This window comes from Brassica rapa, chromosome A09 (genome assembly GCF_000309985.2).
Source record: "Brassica rapa cultivar Chiifu-401-42 chromosome A09, CAAS_Brap_v3.01, whole genome shotgun sequence".
Classification (NCBI taxonomy): Eukaryota; Viridiplantae; Streptophyta; class Magnoliopsida; order Brassicales; family Brassicaceae; genus Brassica; species Brassica rapa.
Genome location: NC_024803.2, coordinates 16,138,112 through 16,161,359, shown reverse-complemented (window position 1 = coordinate 16,161,359; position 23,248 = coordinate 16,138,112). Strand labels below are relative to the sequence as shown.

Here is a 23,248-nt window from a genome sequence, read left to right as displayed (position 1 = left end):
CAACTACGATTTGCAAAATACCAAAAATGTACACCTTAGACAATTTAGCTATTTTCATAAAATAGTTAATTCAGGTCCGATCAATGTTGGACCATGATTAAAAAAATCAGTTACTGGATTCAAAATAAAGACAAAATAATTAATCAATACATCTACATTGAAATCCCTAATAGATTGCCACATCCATGACATTGACAAAACATGCGACGATTGTTATTATTTTAAGAGGATAAAATAATTTATTATTTTCATTCAAACAAGATAATCACAAAATAAACACATTTATTCTATTTTTATTTAATCGATCAGAAAACCACTTACAATATTTCTCTTAAACTTTAACTTCAAAACAAAGTAATATACTACTATCATTAACCACTAACAAATGGATAGAAAAACAATATTGAACTCATTAGAACATAAAACATATAAACCCGGTGCGTAGCACCGGAATACCACTAGTATAGTTATAAAGAATACTTGGGCTGGCTTAAGGTTTCAGCGGCGTTTCCTAAACATTATTTGAGAGGTGATTTGTCATGTTTCATCATCATAGTAATTTTGAAAGGTTTCAGTGGCGTTTTCTAAACATTATTTAAGAGGTGATTTGTCATGTGTCATCACCAGAATAATTTTGAAAGAAAATAATGATATGACATACTAACAATGATGACATGATTTCATTCTAATTGTGATATTGACATTTACATTTAATATAGATTTATATTTTAGGTAAATTTTTTAAAATATGATAATAAATCATAGATTATCATTAATATAACAATATATAAGATAATAATAGAAACAGAAATATAATAATATTTTAAAATATTATTTAATTATATTTTTATAATTACATAATTTTGATTACTAAAACAATTCATCCAAAATTTATTCAGTTTTTGTAACAATATTGTAATTTTATAATTCCAATACAGTTAGTTTCTTTTTAATATGATTAGAAATATATTTTTTTTTATGTTTTAATAGTTATATACCTAAAAAATTTAAATTTTAATTTTATAGAATTTGATTTAATATAATTTAACCAAAAGAAATAGATTAAAAATCTTTCGAAGATTATAATTTTAAATATATACATATATATTATTAAATATATTTTTTAATATTTATTTTATCTTAATTTTACATAATTAGATTAAAAATTTTAAAAAATAATGAAATCTAAAAATTAACAAAAATTATTTTTAAATATAATTTAATTTTTTTAAAAAATTATTTCTGCACGTGGTGTAGTGTAGGAAAACACCTAGTTATATAAACACTCTAGTAATTAGAAGGTGTTTATATTTCGAAAGTGAGAAGACCTATTAGTGTAACACGTCAGCTGGTTTCTTTGTAATTAACTTAAGACCATTTACAATGGTTTCAACACCTTTTTTTTCATACTCCATATCATCTTCTTTCTCTTTCACCTAATTTATTCAACACCCACTTCGTTCTAAACCTTTACAATGGTTTGTTTTAAATAATTCAACGCCCTACCCCACAACTTTTAATTCATATTTTGTTTTTACAACATAATAATTACATATTTATAATTTGATTATAATTAACTTAAAAACTAAAACAACATAATTTTTAATGATATTTATTTTGAATTATTACACTTAGCTTACTTTTTAATAACACAAATACTACATTGTTTGAGAAAAATATGGCATCATCGATCCATAATTTGGAGGATAATTCGAAACAGATGATGACATGAATAAATTTGGTGGAAAACCATAATTTAGTATATTTTAGGGTTGGTTGGAACTTTGGTTTTGAAATTGATAATTGTTGGGATTTTGGAAGTTGAACGGAAAATTAGAAGAGTTTTGGATGTTAAAAGGATTATTATTAGGATCCATTTAACCAAAAAGAAATTTAAACACTAAAATAGTTGATTATAATGAAAATCGATAATTTTTCTGTATCCAAATGAAATGAGAGCAGTCTCTGTTTATAGATTAAAAAATTTTGAATTTTGATATTTTTTATATTTTAAAAACAAATTTTATTATATAATAAATATGTTTGAATTATTGGGCGATGATAAATATCAAAAGAAATTTGCCCATCCATGAGAGCAAAGCAATGGGATCTAAATGTTTCCGGTTAACAACAAAACGACACGTGACAGTGCAGGCCACACAAAAAAAATTAGCTGTTGAAACTTTCCAACGCTTATTGATACCACATAGACAAACACATTTGTACAACACCTCACTGCACGGGATTAAACTGTTAAAAGTGAGTTTCAACACCCCCCATTGTGGGTGGTCCTGAAAACTAATGTTATAATGTTTCTAGTGTTCTCCAATTAATATATAAGAGATATTCAGGGAATACTCTCCACCAAAACAATATCCATACACATTAATTATTTGATTACATATATGTAAATTGTTTATCTGATTGGTGGATTATTATTTGTCTATCTTGTATCTTTTTGTATTAAGTGTCATTTTAACTTTGAAATTGTGTTCCATATTGAACAACAATAATATGATATTTTTTTATATATGTGCTTCTGGTTATATTTCTTGTTTTCTTATTATACAATTCACTATTTATATTTTTGGAGGCTTTCCACACAGGGCCGGGCTTGTACGCAATCTCGCGAAACATTCGTATGGGGCCCCCACCTCATGGGGCCCCCACTTCCAATTTTTTCCTTTGTAAATATGTAATGTTAATATATGAATCTTAGGTGCAAAGTCAAATTAAAAAGTAAAATTTTGGTTTCTAGTGACAGAATAAAATACATGTCATGAACATTATTAGCACGTAAGTCTGAAGATATCTCCATTTTTTTTATTTAAAGAATTGTAAATATTATAATAAATTTAAATAAGTAAAAAGCATCATATTTTAACTCAGCAAAGAAAACTTACGAGCTACGAGACCGTCTTTTCAGCTTCTTCCCTTCTCTATAAAAGCAAGTTCATAAGAAAACCAGAGATTTTGTCTTTTGATTCTTAGGTAAAATCAAATTTTATTTTCGTTTAACAAATCTTATATTGTTTATTCATCTCTAATTCAATTGATTTACTCGTTTTGGTTTGAAGGTTTTTAATAGTCAATTTTTTATAATGTCAAAACTGAATTACAATCTTTAAATTTTCTATCTTCATCCTGCAGAAAAAAATGAGTGCATCAAGAATATACCTTTCTGGAGCTAAGAAAAGAGCAAAGAAAAGAAGAGTAGAAGAACTAGTGAAGTCTCAGTCAGGTTCTCTGTTAAAGTATTTTAAGAAACCAGCATCGCTTGGAACTGATGAGGACCATGAGGTTGATGGAACTAGTGAGGATAGTAGTGAAACTGGTGAGGTTGATGGATCTGAACCAGATGATGAGGTTGATGGGGTTAGAACTGGATATGGAAACCATGATCAAGAAGAGAATAGGGATAGAGCTGAGATAGATGATGAAGATGTCAACTCAAATGCAGCGGACGAGCATTTTAAAGAAGATGATTCAGCCTTTGATCTTATGGATCCTGGAAATTGGAGAAAAATTGACCAGAAGTTAAGAGATTATTTGGTTGAGAAAGGTCCTCTCCCACCACCATCTGAAGATTATATTTTCCCCAAAAATGAAAGTGGTAGACACTTTTCACATAGAAATTACAAAAGGATCATGAAGAATGGAGATATGCAGCACCGGCGTTGGTTAGTTTATTCAACAACATTCGACAAGATCTATTGTTTTTGTTGCAAGTTGTTCACCCGTTAGGAAACTACTCAACTAGCAGGCATTGGATTTCTGGATTGGAATAATACTGGAATAAGGCTGAGCCAACATGAAACCAGTAATGATCACATTATGTGTATGAGCCAGTGGATGGAACTAGAGATGAGGCTGCAAAAGAATCAGACAATTGATAAGTGTGTCCAAGAGGAAATCGAAAAAGAGAAGAATTATTGGAGGGAGCTTTTACTGAGATTATTTTCAGTGGTGGAGTATTTGGCTAAGAGTAATATAGCATTCCGGGGATCTAATGACAAAATTGGCCAAGAGAACAATGGAAATTTTCTGGGGAATATTGAGATGATTGGTAAATTTGATCCTGTAATGAGGGAGCACATCAGGCGAATCACCAAAGGAGAAACCCGATACCATTATCTCAGCTACAAAATTCAGAATGAGTTGATTGGAATGTTGAGTTCTGAAATCAAGTTTATAATCATTAAGAAGATTAAAGAGGCAAAATTCTTCTCGGTTATTCTTGATTGTACTCCAGATATCAGCCACAAAGAGCAAATGTCTCTCATTATTCGATGTGTGGATATATCAGTGAGTCCAGTTCAGATTGAAGAATTTTTTCTTACCTTTCTCGAAGTTGAAGATAAATCAGGAAAAGGGATTTTTGAGCTATTATGTGATACACTGGTTGGTTTGAAGTTGGATATTAATGATGTTAGGGGACAAGGTTATGACAATGGATCCAACATGAAAGGAAAAAACAAAGGAGTGCAGAAGAGATTGTTGGATATCAATCCGAGAGCATTTTATACACCATGTGGTTGTCATAATCTGAACTTGGCTATTTGTGATATTGCTAAATCTTCTGATAAAGCGATGTCTTTCTTTGGGATTATCCAGCGTTTATATAATTTTTTCCAACCTTCTACGACTAGGTGGGAGATGTACAGAAAAATGGTGGGAGGTTTCACGCTTAAACCGCTATCAGATACGCGATGGGAAAGTCACCTCGAAAGCGTTAAGGCTATACGTTTTAAAGCTCCAGAAATCAGAGATGTCTTACTTTACTTTGCAGAAAACAGTGAGGATCCAGGAGCACGGAGTGATGCTGAATGTCTTGCGATAAGTGAAACACATGGAATTGGAGGGTTTGAGTTCTTGTTTGGTCTGGTTATATGGTATGATGTTCTGTTTGCTGTTAATACTGTGAGCAAGATGCTACAGTCTGAAGATATTGATATCGATGATGCCATTGCTCAGCTAAAGGGGTTAGTTTCTTTTTTCCAAAAGTATAGAGAAATGGGATTTCAAGAAGCAAAAGCTGAAGCTTCAAAAATTGCCATTGCTATGGATATTGAACCCATGTTTAACAAGAGGAACAAGCGCCTTATTAAAAGGAAAACTCATTTTGATGAAGAGCGAGACAAAGGTGATGATGTTTGTCAGGTTCTAAGTGTGGAGGATGATTTCAGAATCAATTATTTTTTCAAAATGATGGACCAGGCTATTGTTTCTTTCCAAACAAGGTTAGAACAATTTAAAGAGTATGAAAATATTTTTGGGTTTTTGTTCAGTCTACGAAAGCTCAACTCAACAAGCGATGATATTTTGAAGAGTAAATGTTCTAACCTTGAAGCTTTTCTTAAGCATGGAGCAGATTCTGATATTGATGGGAATGATTTGTTCATGGAAATCAAAATTTTCAGAGAAGTTTTGCCAAAGACTTTCAAGAAGAATGTAGAAGTGCTGGATTATTTGAAGAGAATGAAGGATAGCTATCCGAGTATATGGATTGCTTACAGGATAATGCTCACCATTCCTGTTTCAGTTGCTTCAGCTGAAAGAAGTTTTTCTAAGTTGAAGTTGATAAAGTCTTATCTACAATCTACTATGTCACAGGAAAGGTTAAACGGATTGGCTATGTTATCGATCGAGAAAGCTTTAATTCAAAATCTCAATTATGAAAGTTTGATGAATGATTTTGCTGAAAAAACTGCTAGAAGAGTTATTTTTCAAAATCGGTAGAACTGTTGTTGTGTGTTTTTAGAACTATTGTACTGTATTTTGAAGATTAATTATGTTTAGACTGTTCTTTTTTTCTTCTTGTTCTATAATTTTTTCGATGCTGTTTTTTATCATCAAAACTACGATAAGTTCATCTATATTTTGAATAAGGCCCCGAAAAACTCAGGTCCGGCTCTGTTTCCACACAAGAAAAAGCATCAACAGATATGAAGTCTGTACATGAGAAAAATAAAAGATCTTATAACGAATACAGATCATCAATCATAATCATAAAACATGTATTGTTTTTAAAAAAGACTTCTTCTGATTTAGAAAAAAAAAGAAGGTTTCGGGATCAATATAAGGAATGATGTCTTAATTCAGGCCAAGAGCCAGAAGTCTTTGTGACGTTTCGTGGTGATCAAGTAACCTCCATTGTTACTCTTCTTCCTGACGGCAATAGCCATACAATCTGAGTTATGAATACAATACTCAACAACTCCTCCACCCATTCCTGCTTTCGTGCGCCACTTCCATATCACACGCCACTTCGAAGTTCTTTTCCTCTGACCTAAAACCAAAACTCCTGCTTCCTGTTTCTTTGATTCCTCTACTATTGCCTTCCCTTTCTCCTCTGCTGTCTCAACCACCACTATCTCCGTCTTCACCTGAAAATATAAACAAGAAACCTTAATCTCACAAAGTTTTTTTGAATACTGTTATTTGTCATCAGAAATAAAAGCTCACGTTAGGTTTCTTGAGTTGACAAAGGTTCTTCAATGGATGAACTTGTTCATGAGCCCTTGAGTTTCTCTCCCTTTGTGTCTCATCTGCACCTATGAACATAATAAAAAATTATGTGAATTTGAGGGACTCAACAATGTAGAGATGTCAAGCTTGCCAGCGTGGCCATATACACATACAATTTTAACGTATTTTTGATAAATTCATATAAATTATTAAGAAAAAAATAAATGTAATAATAAATCATCACAGTAATTAAATCGTTTTGTTCTATATTATAGTCTTAAAACTAATTTTAACCATGAAAATGCTATATTTATTTCTAAAGTTGATCAAAAATTGAAACATTTATAGGTCAACTAACAATATTCTTTCTAAAATAACATGAAAACACTTGCTATGAAACCGGAAATCAAATAGACGACCAAAAGATTAAACTAACCATACATTAGGCTTCATTTAAGCCCAACAATAAATCTGAGACCCAGTAAGCCTAAAGAAAACCCAAAAGAATCATTTCTCTCACATGATAAAATATTTTTTTTTTATGTAGCTCTAAAAGCAGATTTATTGTAGGTCTCTTAGATTGAGAGGCCGTTTGTTTCACCATTTGTCATCTCCATCCAAATGATTCATTTGTATGATCTATTCAGATGATCCATTCACATTTTTGTAATTGTTTGTTTGTCCATCCACATGACTCATCTAGATGAATCATCTAAATGGATCTTATGTTTGTTTCTTTATTTTCATTTCCATTCAAATGAGTTTAGTAAACAAATTACCAAAATACCATTGTGTTGGTATAATCATATGTTTGATATTAATTTTAACTATATTACATTTAATTATTTAGTTTAATATATTTACATTAGAATTATTTCAAAATTAACGAATTTTCTTTTTGCGGTTTGGGCGGAAATTTTTTTTTTGATTTTAGCGAGAAAACACATTTTTCGGTTTCAGCGGAAAAACAAGATTTTTCCGTTCTGGCGGAAAAACAAGATTTTTTTGTTTTGGCGGGAAAATACAAATTTTCGGTTTTGGCGAGGATACACGTTTTTGCAGTTTTGGCGGGAAAATACATTTTTGGCGGAAAAACGCGTTTTTGCGGTTTTGGAGTGAAACACATTAAAATGAAATTTTTCGGTTTTGGCGAGAAAACGAGATTTTTCGTTATTGGCGGAAAAACGCGTTTTGCGGTTTTGGCGGGAAAACATGTTTTTGGCGGGAAAATGCGTTTTTGCTGTTTTGGCGGGAAAACGCGTTTTGCGATTTTGGCGGGAAAACACGTTTTTGGCGGGAAAATGCATTTTGGCTGTTTTGGCGGGAAAAAAGCGTTTTTGCGATTTTGGCGGGAAACACGTTTTTTGCAGTTTTTACGGGAAAACGCGTTTTTGCGGTTTTGACGGGAAAATGCGTTTTTACGTTTTTTACAGTTTTTGCAGAAAAATGAGATTTTTTCGGTTTTGGCGAGAAAATGAGATATTTCGGTTTTGGCGGGAAAATACGTTTTTGCAATTTTGGCGGGAAAATGTGTTTTTGTGTTTTAGCGGAAAAATGTGTGTTTGGGGTGTTAGCGTGAAAACATGTTTTTTGTGATTTTGGCATGAAAACACATTTTTCGGTTTTTGCGGAAAAATACGTTTTTGCAATTTTGACGGAAAAACACATTTTTGCTATTTTGGCGGAAAATTTCCTTTTTTGGGGTTTTGGCGTGAAAAAATAGTTTTTAGGTTTTCGCGGGAAAACATGTTTTTATAGTTTTGTCAGTTTTCGTATGTGACAAAAATGATATTATTTTTAGGTTTGTAATTTGTGAATTACATTAGGGGCATAATAGACATTATACCATTTTGAATGAACCATCTCCATTCAAATGATCCAAATTGGTTCAGCTGAATGGACTTTAAAATTAAGCCTAAATTTCCAAAAATCATCCGGATGATCCATCTGAATGAGTTGTACTTTTAGTGTCTAAACAAACAAAACTCTCATCTTCATCCAAATGACTCATTCATATGGAGAAACAAACAGGCCTTGAGTCTTTTAACGTAATATAAGATACGTTTTTTTAACTTTTAACTAAAAAAAACTAAGAGACGTCTCTTAAATAAGAAATATAGCAGACGTGTCTTAGCTTTTTCTCTAATTTAGACCTGCAATAATTGTTCTCTAATTTAAAGATTCTAGTAGTAAATGCAACTATGAGTATATAAAACTACGTGTATGTAGATATACCTTGTCCTATGGGTGTTTTTGTGACATGAAGGAGAGTGATATTGTCTTCATCTTGAACACAATGTGTTAGTGCCCATTGAAGAGCATTCTTTGATTGTGAAGTTGTGTCCACAACAACCATCACTTTCCTTCCACTCTCAGCTTGAGCTACTCCTGCTTCAGCATTCTTATTACCTTCCTCTGTTCTCTGATTCTTCCTATGTTTTGAATCGCTCTTTCTAGAACCAGAAGCACTTCCATCTTCTGATGATTTGCTCGATGATGATCCTCCTTTGAAGGATGTCCTAATCTTATTCACCCAATACCCAGCTGGCTTTCCCATTTTGAAGTCGTTCTCTCCTCTTTGTTTTCTGCTCTGTTCGTTCAGTTTTTAGTTGTGTTTTATATATACTATGTTGCTTGTTTGGTTTTGGTTGGAGCCATTTCTTGAACGTGCTTGCCATGAAAATAATTAACAACCCCCTTTGGACTTGTTCTCATAATTTTTTATTTATAAAAATACAATTATTTAGTAGTTTTAATAATGCTTCACATCACAATCTAGATACAAATGCAGAGCACTACTCGTTTCAGAATCCAAATCTCTTAGCACGTAACTTATTAAAAGAATCATATTCTATAATCCAGATAGTTTTGTCATAATCCGACATAATTTCTATGATGCTTCCAAAAAAAAAAAAAAGCCTCGCACAACTTTTCTTTGTAAAAAGCTCAAAAATATTGTTATATATTCAAAAAGGTAATAATCTGAGAGTATGACATTCAGCTCTTGATTCTATAACATAGTTTGTAATCAAGAACTATGTTTCCCTTGCAACAATTAAATTACACAAGCAATGATTTTTGATCTATAAAACACGCACATGTATACATACATATGTATTATTGCTTCAGACCGTCCACCCAGGGAAGAATCCATTAATAACATTCTGGGATGTTGTTGCAGAGTCGCTTGCATTTGTCACACCAGGATTGTAATGACTGTTTGATATAAAGATACACAAATTGTAGGATAAACCTCGCTGATCAGAAGAAAATCAAGTCAATGGGTGTTAACTATTTTTTTCTATGATGAATACCTCATCTGCCATGCTACATTGCCTTGTAAAGGCTTGAAGAAACCTACTTCTTGAGTTGGAAGGTTTGTTTGATAAGAGCTCATGCCTTGTTGTTGCTGTTGTTGTTGGGAATGTTCTGCAAAAGAAGAAGCTCCCCATAGCGATTGAGTAACCGTTGCATCGTTTTCCTCCAACTGAAAATAGAAAGAGAAAGTGAAAGAACAATGTTATGAGAGATCTCAACTAAATTTTACTTCTTGTGTTAGAAGATTTTGATGGCACTACCTTTCTCTTAAGATCTCTATTAGTTTCCAATAGCATTTCCTCCTGTAAATTTATGAATATGAGGGTGTGTGGTATTGAGATTACTGGAACACTGTAACTCATTATGTACCTTTGTTTTGAGGTCAGATAATTGATCAAGCATAAACCGAGCCTGGCAATGAAAAGAACAATAGTTAGTACTGCTCTAAATGCTTTTCGGACCAAAGAATCCAATATGAACTTGTCTATTTCTTGAGATTGTATATACCTTTGTGGATCTTATTTGTCTTAGTGATGCATCTACTTGGCGTTCTAGCTGCTCAAGCTCATTCACTCCCATCCCGGCTATCTCTTCACCTAGCAAATGCCTAGAGAGAGCCAAATTTCAGAAGAGTTAAGTAGTTTGAGTAAGCATTTTTTTTTCAAGATCTGCTATGAGTCAAGCTATGTACCTTTGTGAATGTTGAAGGATCTCAACTCTTGATTTGAGTTTCAAGTAGTCTTGGTACTTTTCCTGCATTAAGATATAATTTAACTAAGGACAACTTCACAACTTTGAGGCCAGTCTTTGACAATTAATAGAGAGAGAGAATGAAGATGTACCTGCAAGTCTTTAGCTGACTGATTTGGATCCATTGTTTCATAACTATGTTTTCTATACTTCTCAATCGTCTTGGCCATACCACTAATGTATACAACAATATGATAATTGAATTTCATCATATATGTATCAATCAAACTTTGAACTTTTAGAATATATCAAAAGGGCATACAAAAACCCTTTTTAAGCATTGTCAAATGTTTGTGTTACAAAACCAAGAACATCAAGATCGGTATCAGTCTCATGATGGGCTTTCAAGAAAAGAAGTTTTTTAATTGTTCACAAAGAAAAAAAAAGTAACAAAAAATCTTTGTGATGAGTATAATTACAATTGTCTCTTTAACTTTAATAGGATTAGAAGTACTTGCGAGATACTAACTTAAATATTGTCTCTTTAACTTTAATAGGATTAGAAGTACTTGCGAGATACTAACTTAAATAAGTAGTCAAAGTATGTTTGTGTGTTCTTTACAGCTTTGTGTATATTGTTTGTATATCCAAAGGTCAATCCTTTGTCTCTTTGGAAATTTGGATCAACCCCTTCAAGACTAATCTCATGTGTAAAGCTTTCACTATTAATATAGTATATTTTTTTGAGCAACTATTAATATAGTATATCTAGCTTCTATAAACAAACTTTATGTACTTTTCTATTCAAAGTCTCTAACTGTAATCATCATCTAGATAATCTAAGACCCTTATTATATGGTCATCTTTTTGTTAACTTAATCTCACTCTAGAAACCAGATTTGTATACATAAATAAATAAATAAAGGAATTAAATACTAACAATTCAATTCTAACATAATCAAGAAATACCCGAACTTTCAAATAAATAAATAAATAAATATATATATATATATATATCCTCCAGAATCCTAAAGAATCAAAACCCTAAATTTTGAAAATGAGAGGATAAAAATAGAAACTATCAGGAGAGCTATAAGAATCAGAGATAATATTACCTAGGGCTGCTGCAAAATTCGTAGAGCTTGCCACGGTTAGAGAAAATGAGAAGAGCAATCTCAGCATCACAAAGTACAGAAAGCTCATAAGCCTTCTTAAGTAAACCGTTCCTTCTCTTTGCAAAAGTAACTTGCCTGTTGATCTTGTTCTCTATCCTCTTCAGCTCCACTTTCCCTCTTCCCATCCTAATATTCTCTTTTTTCTATTTCCCTCTCACCAATAAACCAAAAACCCAACAGACCTCCTTTTGGGCATGAATTGTATATATAAGTTAAATGTGTAGTGTAGATCTTGAGTCGAAAGGATTCTGGTTCTGAATCTAGGGCATGAATTGTGGTGGTGACTGGGTGATGGGAGGATGAGGTGTTGGTTGTGGTGGTGGGCCACCTTGCCGGTTCTTCTTTTGTTGGAATGTTGTAAGAGAACAGCTTTGTGTTTGATTTTGGCAGGTGCTAAAGCCATTCTTGGCCAAATAAAAGCTTACATAACTTATATCTATGCTCATAAACTTTCCTTTTTAAAAATAAAATAAAATAATACTATGTTCTAAAATATTTAGTGTATATATAATGGGAACTGGGACTAGTTATATATACCACATTATTTTATTCTTACATCATCCGGGAATACATTTATACAATGTATTAGTATTATTTTTCAACATTATTTTTTAAGAAAAGTAAATTGATACCTAGTACTTTTCCAAGGAGAGTTAAGATATCTCTCCTCTATCTTGGCACTTATGGTTGTCAATCTTGTCCAACCAAAATGCTCTAACTTTTCTCTTTCACCCTCCTCCATTAATTGAATTTTAAGATAAATAAAATTTCTGCCATATATGTATAAATGATTTGCTTTCTTTCATCAGATCTTGTTCCTAGTTTATCAATATGCTCAAAAAAGAAATAAGAAAAAGATTCTATATATAACCTACAAAATATGCCTTAAATAAAGCATATTCACAAGTCCAAGTGCTGTCTATTAGTATTTCATGATCTGCATATTTTTCACAAAATGAAAGAGAGAAAGAAAATTATCGTTTTTTTAGGCATTGACACGTTTAGATTATGACGAGAACACTAATGTATATAATTTGTGTGTTTATATGAATGAAAGTAAGAAAATGATAGGCTTCTAAGATATTTTTTTTTTTTTGGCTTTGCTTCTCTTGCCGACAGGTTCTTTCGTATGACAGCTACTTCACGATCGTTTAAATGCATAAGACGGATCCACATTTACAGACTAATTGTGTCAAATTGACATGGTTAATCTGATATAGTACTATATCATTAATAAAATAAAACTGATATATAGTACTTTCATAAATAAAATGAAAGTGATGCTATTGTAATTTTTAATTTAGTTTTCTACTATTTTGAAGGGTTTCAAGTTTTACAAAAACATTTATAAATTTCTGTTTGTTTTTGTGTTTCCGAATTTTATTAGTCTATATATATATATATATTGTCAGCATGAAATATATTTATAAGAATACATGTTTTTATTTTTACTCGAACTATTGTAAGAAATTTTGAGAAAAGCAGGAATCTAGATGCTCCCTGGCACGAGACACGAGGTACACTGTTTCGAAGTTGACTTTACCCTAGCTCCTTCTTTCGAAACCGCATCACCACCGTCTCCTCTAGCCAACCACCGCATCTAATTTTCTCCGACAAGACTAGATCTACTCCCCCACCGAGTTAAATCCTCCTGGAAATGGAGTTAATGAAGCAGATCTGGATTAGAAAACAAAGCATTTATGTCTCATTAAACCAAACCGTTCTGTCGGTTGGTGTTTGAAGAGAGTTTTTCACTTCTTACTGTCATGTGCAGTTAATCTACCTTACCGCTAAGGTTTCTACCACTTACTGTCGACGCTTTTCCAGTAGATTCCCTAAAAGTTTTTAAAACAACTTTCCTCCATGACGTATCGTCTCTTAAGATCCGACAAAGAAAAGTGGACAGCTGATTCTCGACGCCCCCAGAAGCGTCGTCCGGTCAAGATTCCGGCAATAAGCAACAACACCCTCATTGAAGAACACCGCTTCACCCTCATCGGAAGAGTCACCAATCCCTCGATTCAAAAAACTAGGGCGTTAGTTGACGTCTTTCTACAACACTGGCGTGTTACTGGAACCATCTCAAACAGAGATCTTGGACCTCACCTGTTCCAATTCAAGTTTGACTCGGAACAAGACATCCAGTCAATCCTAGCAGGGGCTCCGTACCATTTCAAAAGATGGATGATCATCCTACAGAGATGGGAACCAATTGTCTCAGACTACTTCCCGGCTCTCATTCCCTTTTGGATTACGATTCACGGCATTCCCCTCCACTATTAGGATGAAAAAACCATTACTACAATAGGCGAAGCACTAAGACCCATTGACGGTAAAGATGTTGACCACGCAAGAATTAGGGTCCTCGTTAATGGCTTAAAACCCCTCGAGATGAAGATGGACATCAGCTTACCTTCTGGAGAAATTAAAGAGGTGGAACTCCAGTATAAAAAACTTGAGAAACATTGCTTTAACTGCTTCTCTCTCTCACATGAAGTAGAAGATTGCCCATCTCAGCGGGCTAGATTAGGCCATTATGGTCCTCGCACATCTCAACTTGGTATCTCTCAGAGACAAACTCTCGACACTATTGATGCTGGAAGAAGAAGAAGAGTGGATACTAGGAAGCAGCACAGATACCCCCCTGAACCAGAGCAACCCTTTAGAGGACGCTCGGAGTCTTACAACAGGAACAGTGAACCTGCTCTAAACTGGAGTAATGATAAAGACTTCTGTGTTCATTATGGAGCAAGACGTGATCCACACTACAATGAAAAGAGACTAGATCAGGGAACCAGTGGACACTCACGAGCTTCTGCTAGAGATAGGCTCTCCCTACCTAAAGACAGCTCAGGATCTCACAAAACTGGAAACTCTCATCTCAGGGGAGGACCCCAAAGAAGTGAATGGAGACCGGTGCAAGGTGGGTCTATCTCCCGCCAGTCACATGTCTCTCATACTCCTTCTCCTAAACCAGATAGAGAGAAAATGCATACTCCAGTAATTGGACCACATGCTCCCTCAATGAGGTCTGGAGAACGTAGTCACCCACACAGCGAACGAAGATCAGCGCTAGAGCGACTTGCTGGATCAAATGAAAGGATTCCCCTGCTCCTTGATGGAGAGGCAAATGCCAATTCAGGTAGACTGCAGAGGAGTAACGCGCACGTCGTAGATGATTTGAGACATCGCCTCTCATCAGGAGGATCTTCCAAACCGCCATCTCCACGAACTGCAGGGAAGACCCTTGAGGATAAATCTCCTATTAGAACCCTCAGTGAAGATAGAAGACACGTCTCCCTCCGTCTTGGCCCTATGGTAGACTCTGAAGAGACTATTATTGAAGATATTCCACTGCCAAAAAAGAGCAGAGCAGCTAATCAGGCAACTCTTAGAGCCCAAGGAAAGAAGAAGGCAGCTTCCCCTACGGCATCTAGGAAAAGAGTTGTGAGAAGCCCACTTCAGGAAGTGAGCGTTAAGAGACGCAGAACAACAAAATCTCAACCATCATCTAAACGCAGACTCGTTCCCGCAAGTGGAGCTGCATTAGACCATGAAGCAGGAACCTCCAGAGCTGCACGACCTCTAGCTAACATGATACCGGCTACTACTCGGAAAGGAACGGATTTTCAGACCGCTCCAAAACCTCTCCCTTAGTGTGTAAGAGCTGGAACTGTCAAGGAATGGGAAGCAACTTGACAGTTCGTCGTCTAAAGGAATTTAAATCAAAAAATTCCCCGGACATCATGTTTCTCATGAAAACTAAGCGACAAGATGAAGCCGTCTTTAGCCTCTACAAGGATACTGATTTCGTTTACCACTATACTTTCCCGCCTGTGGGACTAAGTGGTGGGCTTGCACTGTCTTGGAAAAAAGATGTAAAACTTGAAGTGCTCTCCTCCTCTGCAAATGTTATTGACACAATACTACAGATCAATGATAAGTCTGTCTTTGTGTCTTTCATTTACAGAGCTCCCCAACAACAGGAAAGAGCTAAATTTTGGGAAGACTTGTCTATGCTAGGAGACCAAAGAGACACTCCTTGGCTGTTAACGGGCGACTTTAATGACCTCCTAGACAATTCCGAAAAAGTTGGTGGCCCGCCGAGATGGGAGGGCTCCTTCTTAGCTTTCCGTAATTTTGTATCAATGAATGGCTTGTGGGACCTCCAATTCTCTGGCAACTCACTCTCCTGGTGAGGAACTAGATACAGTCACCACATCAAATCTCGGCTTGATAGAGCTATGGCCAACCTGGCTTGGTTCGAACAATTCCCCTCCGGACGAAGTGAGTATTTACGGGTTGAGGGATCTGACCATCGTCCTCTCCTCACTCACTTCGATCAAAATCTGATAAAGAAGAAGGGCGTCTTCAGATTTGATAGGAGGCTCCGAGAGAAGCCAGAAATTCGACAACTTGTGGATGAGACTTGGAACTCTGTTCCTTCAAACTCTGTCCTCACAAAAATAAATGAAGTCAGGAGAAACATTGTGGAATGGACACGGAAACAGGCTGCTACAAGTAAAGAGCTTACCGTCTCTACTCAAACGTTACTAGAGCAAGCCCTATCCGATAATATCCCTGACCTTATCAGAATCGAGACACTCACACAGACTCTTGAAAAGGCCTATGCGGAAGAGGAAGCATATTGGAGGCAGAGGAGTAGAATCCAATGGCTGAGCTGTGGTGATCGAAATTCAAACTTCTTCCACGCGGTTACGAGAGGCAGGAGAGCGTGTAACAAATTTTCAGCTATCGAAACAGAAGAGGGCCAAGCGTTCTATCATGAAAGTCAAATTGTCTAGGCATTCTCTGAATTTTACCGCTCCCTTTTTACCTCTGGCAGCACTGATTCACAGCAGATAGTTCAAGAGGCTCTATCCTGCAAGATTACTGATGAAATAAACCAAACTCTCATCGCCATACCAGATAATCAGGAGATCAAAAGAGCCGTGTTTGCGATCCATGCTGATAAGGCACCGGGTCTGGATGGGTTCTCAGCCGGATTTTACCAATCGTTTTGGGAAATAATTGGTGAGGATGTCTCCCGGGAGATTAGGAGCTTCTTTGAAACCAGCTACCTCAATCCCAGACAGAATGAGACCCACCTGCGGCTAATACCGAAGAGCCTGAGCGCAAAAAAAGTTTCCGACTACCGCCCCATTGCTCTATGCACCACCCACTACAAGATCATCGCCAAAATCCTTACAAAGAGACTCCAACCTCTCCTTCAAGACCTGATATCCCCATATCAATCTGCCTTTGTCCCAGGGCGTGCGATTGCGGATAACATTCTGATCACACACGAGACTCTCCACTTTTTGAGGATTTCGGGAGCTAAGAAGAGATGCTCTATGGCGGTGAAGACGGACATGAGCAAAGCGTATGATCGAATCGAATGGAGTTTTCTCAAAGAGGTCCTCAAGGTGCTAGGCTTTCATGATATCTGGATCTCTTGGGTAATGGAGTGCGTATCCTCCGTGTCCTACTCCTTCCTCATCAATGGAGGTCCGCAAGGGAAAGTTATTCCAGCACGAGGGCTCCGTCAAGGTGACCCGCTCTCGCCCTACTTATTTATCATGTGTACGGAGGTTCTCTCCGGGCTGTGTCAAAAGGCGCTGGAGAATGGCTCCTTCCCGGGCATTAAAGTTGCAAGAAACTGCCCTGCTATAAATCATTTGCTCTTCGCTGATGATACGATGTTCTTCGGAAAAACTAATCCAACCAGCTGCTCAGCCTTAGCTTCGATCCTTAAGCGCTATGAAGTGGCATCTGGTCAGTGTATTAATCGAATCAAATCAGCCATCACGTTCTCGTCAAAAACTCCGGTGGAAGCAAAAGATAGAGTTAAGAGAGAGTTGAACATTAATACTGAAGGGGGCATTGGGAAGTACTTGGGACTTCCTGAAAATTTCGGAAGGAAGAAAAGAGATATATTTGCGAGCATTGTTGATCGGATCAGACAGAAGTCCCATAACTGGACAGCTAGATATCTCTCCGGAGCAGGCAAGATGGTTCTCCTAAAAGCAGTTCTCTCAGCCACGCCTTCCTATACTATGACCTGCTTCAAGCTCCCTAAGTCGATGTGTAAACAAATTCAATCGGTTCTCACTAGGTTCTGGTGGAATCTTAAGCCGAATATCCGTAAGATGTTTGGGTTTCTTGGGACAATCTCACACTACCAAAAAATGCTGGAGGCCTAGGTTTCAGGGAAAATGAAGTCTTTAATGATGCTTTGCTTGCAAAGATACCTTGGCGCCTCCTCCGCAATCCAAGCTCTCTACTGGGACAAGTTATACTAAACAAGTACTGCAAGTATGAGGATCTGCTTAAGTGCTCAGCACCAGGGAACGCCTCCCATGGCTGGCGGGAATCCTAGCAGGAAGAAAAATTATCAAACGAGGATTAGGATGGGTGATTGGTGATGGGAGTAACATCAATGTGTGGCATGATAACTGGCTCTCTACGTCGAGGCAACTCTGCCCAATAGGTTCAGCGCCTGAGAACCTACAGGAACTGAAAGTATCGGATCTGATCACTCCAGAAACGGTGGTATGGAACGCCCCCCTGATACAACAGATCCTCCCTCAATATGAAGGCCATATCAATTCACTGGTTCCAAGTGCGCTAGGAATGCAAGATGTGAGGGCCTGGTTGCCTGAGAAATCAGGAGAGTACACTACAAAATCAGGCTATGCTATCTCAAAACTCAATATCACTCAAACAACAGCTGAGAGCTTCAACAGGAATCAATGTATTTGGAATGTCAAATGTCCCCCAAAGCTTAGACACTTTCTTTGGAAAGTAAAGCGTGATGCTTTGTCTGTGGGAGATCTCCTGAGAAGAAGAGGAATTGAGACTGATGGGAAATGTAAGCGATGTGGTGGCGAGGAAACTGTCCTCCATGTCTTCCTCACCTTCCCTTTCGCCGTTAAAGTATGGGACCTCACTCCTGCTATATTCAAGCCAAACCCCTCCGTGGTGGCTTCTGTAACAGAGCTCTTCAAGCAAAGCCAAAGAATGGTAAATCTCCCTCCGTCTGGAATCTCCCAACCTCTGTTTCCTTGGGTACTATGGACCTTATGGACTAGTAGGAACCGTATGGTATTTGAGGAAAAGATTTTCAACGAAAAGGAAGTTATCCTAAAGGCAATGAAGGATGGTCGTGAATGGCAAGAGGCTCAGCCTCTCAAGCTCCCGACAATACATCATTCACACATATATGTACATATATCTCTTTCTTATTAATGGAAAAACATTTTAAAAAAATAACTTTAAATATGTAACATATTCATAGAAATACTATTTTTTGCTTAGATGTCACTACCATAAGCTCTCTCACAACATTTAACTAACAAGACATCTATTGCTAGACTATTTACATGAATATCATTGGTAATACAAATTATTAATAATAACTATAATTATATGTATGCTCACCATACGACTATTTCACACAAGTATTTAATATCATTTATATTGGTCAAATATTAGTACGAGGCAGGAATTCATACGAAACATTAAATTAATGAAAACACATGTTACCACCGTAATCAATATTCACACGATTCATAGATATTATAATCATATGTTCACGATTTAACAATACGTTCATATATTATGTTTTATTGGTTGTTCTATTCCGGTCTGGCTTCTCAGACCACCTCAAGTTTGAGTAATAGAAGAGCCGTTTGCTGTCAAAAAAAAAAACAATACGTTCATATGTTTTTTCAAAAAAAAAAAGCAATATGTTTATATAAGGGTGGACGTTCGGGTATCCGTTCGGATTCGGATCGGATATTTCGGATTTTCGGGTATTTCGGTATAGAGGTCTAGAACCCATTCGGGTATTTCTGTACTTCGGGTCGGGTTCGGGTATTTTTAGTTCGGATTTGGTTATTTCGGATCGGGTTCGGAAATTTAGATTTTGAAAAAAAAATTAAAATTTTCATTTCTCAAGTTTGTTGTATTTAGAAATATAACTTTCAGTTAACTAATTTTTTTTTTAATAGATTGAATGGTTAATAGATTTGGACATAACATTTTAAAGCTAATAAGACATTAATTTAGTTACTTTTTTTTAATTTTGGATGTAACTTTTTGTTAATTTTTAAAATAAAAAACTTGACATGCATTTTAAGTGAGTAACAAATCATGTTTTCCATAATTGTATGTATATCATATGAATTTAAAGTATGTGTAGTATCAATATAAATATTTTATATAAAATAAGAGATATAAACTAGAAATATAAGGTTAATTATATATATGTTCGGTTATTTTTGGATATCCATTCGGATTCGGGTATTATCCGTTCGGGTATCTAATCTCTCCTTATTCAATATCCGTTCAGGTATTTTGCTACTTCGGTTCGGATTTCGGTTCGGATTTTTCGGATCGGGTTCGGGTGCCACTTCAGATATCGGGTAAAGTACCCACCCCTACGTTCGTATGTTCATCATATGAGTTATCTGCAAAACACATGTCCACCATTATGATTATAGTTTGTATGTGTATGAGGAAGATTCATCGATGTGTCTGAGGCTCAATTTTACTCAATGAGTTTATTAAAACCGTTAAGAAATGTAACGTTCTCATAGCTTTATTTTAAAATTCTGGAACTCGAAGCTTGAAAACAACAATTTAGAATGTGTTCACGGTTCACTGATTACAACAAACCGGCCAAAAATATTCTCGGTTAGAAGGATTTCAAATTGACTTTGACCCATTCATTACTGAGGTATTGTAAACAAACGTGATTTGCAAAGATAATTTGATATCATATTTTAAAAAATGAGACGTCTAATAATTTTTTTTTACTTAAAATGATGGTAACGTTTAACTTTCGTTTAGATCTATATGATTAATACCGCAATTCTTGGTCAACAATTTTATTCCCAATTAATTTTGTGTATTTTTGGTAATGCTAACATACCGCTTACCATGTTTACGTAGGGTGGCATGAATTTAGGATAAAAATATGGGGATAGATGAGGATGGAGAATATTTGTAGCATCCCTAATATATTAACTGAGAAACATTATAACATTTTTTTGTAATAACATGTCTTAATAGAATGATTTTTAGAATTCTCACAGAAATAGGTTGGTCCATCTAAATATATAATAAGTTTTTTTATTAAACTAATAATAAATTCATAAATAAAAGTTACAGAATTACCTAATGTGAGTAAAGTATACAGTGTAACCTCTTTAAATTAATATTCTATAAATTACTATACTTAAAATCTCTGTAAAATAATATAATTTTATAGTCCCAAATTGAGTTTTTGGTTCAATTAGTATATCGATAAATTAATATCTCTATAAATTAATAAAAAAATTATAGTTTTGGTGTAGTCCCAATATTATTAATTTATAGAGGTTTCACTGTATATAACAGTTAATGATTTTGAATAATAAGAATTTGATAAGATTAGTGTATTTTCTATCATATTTTTTTAATTTTAAACTATTAAAATAAATTAAATAACCACACTAAACATATAATAAAAATTTATATTTTTCTTTATATGTTATATTTCGAATTTTTTAACACGACTATAAATTACTTAAACTGTTTAAAGTTTCACATTCAAATTTTGTGATCCATGATTTAAAATGTTTCTTATATACAGATACAAATAGTTACAAAATCATATAAGTAGAAATTCTTATTTAAAAATTATGAATATCAAGATATATATATATATATATATATTATTTTAAATTAAACTATATACCATATAAAATACATTAATATTTTAATTGTAAAATTTACTTTGAACAATTCTTTTGATAAAATCTTTTTAAAAACATTGACAACTTTATTTTTTTTAAAATGATAAATTATTAAAGATATTAAGCTCACAATGGAAATTTTGTTATCCGTAATTTAAAGCTTTTGCTATAAAAGATGCAAATGATAAAAAAAAAAAAACATATGTGTAAAAAACATCAATTAATAGATATTAATATTAAAAATATATCATATATGTTAATATCATTTAAATTTAATTATATGTTCTATCATATAGAAAAAAATATTGTTTGAATTAATAAAATTTATTTATATGTTCGCACCAATTTAAAATAAAATCATTTTTATATATAATGTTCATTCCGCGCAAGTTGCGGGTCTTAACCTAGTACTAGATCTTGATCCGCGCTTCAAAAGCGCGGGTTTTCTTACAATAAAAAGTTTAATAATGTTAATGATTTTTGTATGTTATTATGTTACAATATTGAATTATATCAAAACATAGAATTTTATAAAATTATATGATTTATGAATTAATTTATTTAAAATTTTGTATGTATATTGTTATGTAACTCTTTCTTAGATCAAACATTTTGTTTGGTTCGAATAAAAACCGATCCGAATCGGTTCAGATCCAAGTCTACGGCAAAGTATCGATTGGGTATATTTCAGACCCGCAGTGTTGGTTTAAGTTTGGATTCTACAGAGATCTTAACCGGTACCCTGAGTATCTAAAATGTATTGTATATATTAAATATATTTTTCTGTTTCAAATATGTCTTCGGTATCACGATTATTCTTTTGTGTTTCAGATTCGGTTTTCGGTTAATGTTTCAGATTTTAAATAAAATGTTAGATTTTTAGAAACATATTTCGTGTATACGCATAAATTTTGAATATAATTAAAAAACTTTAAAGTATTGTCATGTTTCTATACATTATGTTTTACATAAAAGTTTTACATTCTGTATATAAAAAAATTTGTTTCATATAATATGTTAATAAATGTTGTAAATCAGCCTTTATGTGGAGCGGATAAATAATTATCATAGCTGACAATATAAACTATATTTAAATATTATCTTTCTGGTATTTGAAAATAAATGCTAATATAATTATTTTCGGTTAATAAGCACAAAATCTGGTGGCATAATCTTTTAGTTTGGCATAAATATTAAATATATTATGTGGAGTTGATTAATTAAAGTGATATAAAATATAACATTCTAATGAAAGAGCCAACAATCTTTTATAAGTAGATTTTTAAAGACTGCTTCTCTTTTAATAGTATAGATAACAATATATATGTGGCTCATAGATGCTTGAAAAAATTAATAATTGCACAAAATTTATTCTGATTAATTTTGGAAGGATAGAAAAACAAAAGAGAATCTCTTATGAACAGTTTAGCCCTCAAATCCTAAGATTATTCATCTTTTTCGTCGAATGCTTCTTGTCAGGTTAATAAAAATAAAATCTCACTTAGAGAAAAGGTCATGTGACTATTTTTCATGGCTAATTTGTTTTCCTAAATTCTTCTCCTGGCATCTTATAAAATATATCTTTATTCATGAGGATTGATGATGATGTTTGTTAAGTTACTCATGTGATATGTCTCACACAACTTTTTAACTTTGCTTGCTGACTCATATTTCACTTCGTATCTTAGTATTTCAACCTATATACAATTTGTCCTTCTGTGATAGCTAAATGATATGTTTTTTTTTTTTGAAAAATAAATAAATGATATGTTTGTTTGTGATCTCCATTAATCTTCTTGATGGAAACTTGATGTAACATGCATCTCCTAAATGCATAAATTAGATCTTTATCTTCGA

General features: G+C 34.2%; 4 protein-coding genes across 4 annotated transcripts; 2 read left to right on the top strand and 2 right to left on the bottom strand.

The window, feature by feature from the left end:
- Positions 1-1,895: 1,895 nt before the first annotated feature.
- LOC103839392 (universal stress protein PHOS32) lies at positions 1,896-9,084 on the bottom strand. Its single transcript, XM_009115893.3, has 3 exons — positions 8,704-9,084; positions 6,466-6,554; positions 1,896-6,386 (listed from the first exon to the last, which is right to left on the bottom strand). Exons 1-3 carry the CDS (start codon positions 9,023-9,025, stop codon positions 6,099-6,101), a joined length of 699 nt encoding a protein of 232 aa, XP_009114141.1. The 5' UTR covers positions 9,026-9,084; the 3' UTR covers positions 1,896-6,098.
- On the top strand, positions 3,157-3,744 carry LOC103839678 (zinc finger MYM-type protein 5). The gene has a single exon (XM_033278340.1). It carries the CDS (start codon positions 3,157-3,159, stop codon positions 3,742-3,744), a length of 588 nt encoding a protein of 195 aa, XP_033134231.1.
- LOC117128323 (zinc finger MYM-type protein 1-like) lies at positions 3,777-6,941 on the top strand. The gene has a single exon (XM_033280512.1). The coding sequence runs from the start codon at positions 3,835-3,837 to the stop codon at positions 5,737-5,739; it is 1,905 nt and encodes a 634-aa protein (XP_033136403.1). The 5' UTR covers positions 3,777-3,834; the 3' UTR covers positions 5,740-6,941.
- A 318-nt stretch (positions 9,085-9,402) lies between the features above and the next one.
- LOC103839393 (agamous-like MADS-box protein AGL3) lies at positions 9,403-12,028 on the bottom strand. Its single transcript, XM_033280560.1, has 8 exons — positions 11,592-12,028; positions 10,629-10,710; positions 10,478-10,539; positions 10,294-10,393; positions 10,156-10,197; positions 10,047-10,088; positions 9,783-9,955; positions 9,403-9,684 (listed from the first exon to the last, which is right to left on the bottom strand). Exons 1-8 carry the CDS (start codon positions 11,774-11,776, stop codon positions 9,594-9,596), a joined length of 777 nt encoding a protein of 258 aa, XP_033136451.1. The 5' UTR covers positions 11,777-12,028; the 3' UTR covers positions 9,403-9,593.
- Positions 12,029-23,248: the final 11,220 nt, after the last annotated feature.

Coding starts and splice junctions, on each gene's coding strand:
- LOC103839678 (XM_033278340.1), top strand. CDS start 3,157: ATGAGTGCATCAAGAATATACCTTTCTGGAGCTAAGAAAAGAGCAAAG.
- LOC117128323 (XM_033280512.1), top strand. CDS start 3,835: ATGTGTATGAGCCAGTGGATGGAACTAGAGATGAGGCTGCAAAAGAAT.
- LOC103839392 (XM_009115893.3), bottom strand. CDS start 9,025: ATGGGAAAGCCAGCTGGGTATTGGGTGAATAAGATTAGGACATCCTTC. Junction 6,555..8,703: donor AAAAACACCCATAGGACAAG/GTATATCTACAT, acceptor TTATGTTCATAG/GTGCAGATGAGACACAAAGG. Junction 6,387..6,465: donor GTCAACTCAAGAAACCTAAC/GTGAGCTTTTAT, acceptor TTATATTTTCAG/GTGAAGACGGAGATAGTGGT.
- LOC103839393 (XM_033280560.1), bottom strand. CDS start 11,776: ATGGGAAGAGGGAAAGTGGAGCTGAAGAGGATAGAGAACAAGATCAAC. Junction 10,540..10,628: donor AGTCAGCTAAAGACTTGCAG/GTACATCTTCAT, acceptor ATCTTAATGCAG/GAAAAGTACCAAGACTACTT. Junction 10,198..10,293: donor GACAAATAAGATCCACAAAG/GTATATACAATC, acceptor TTTCATTGCCAG/GCTCGGTTTATGCTTGATCA.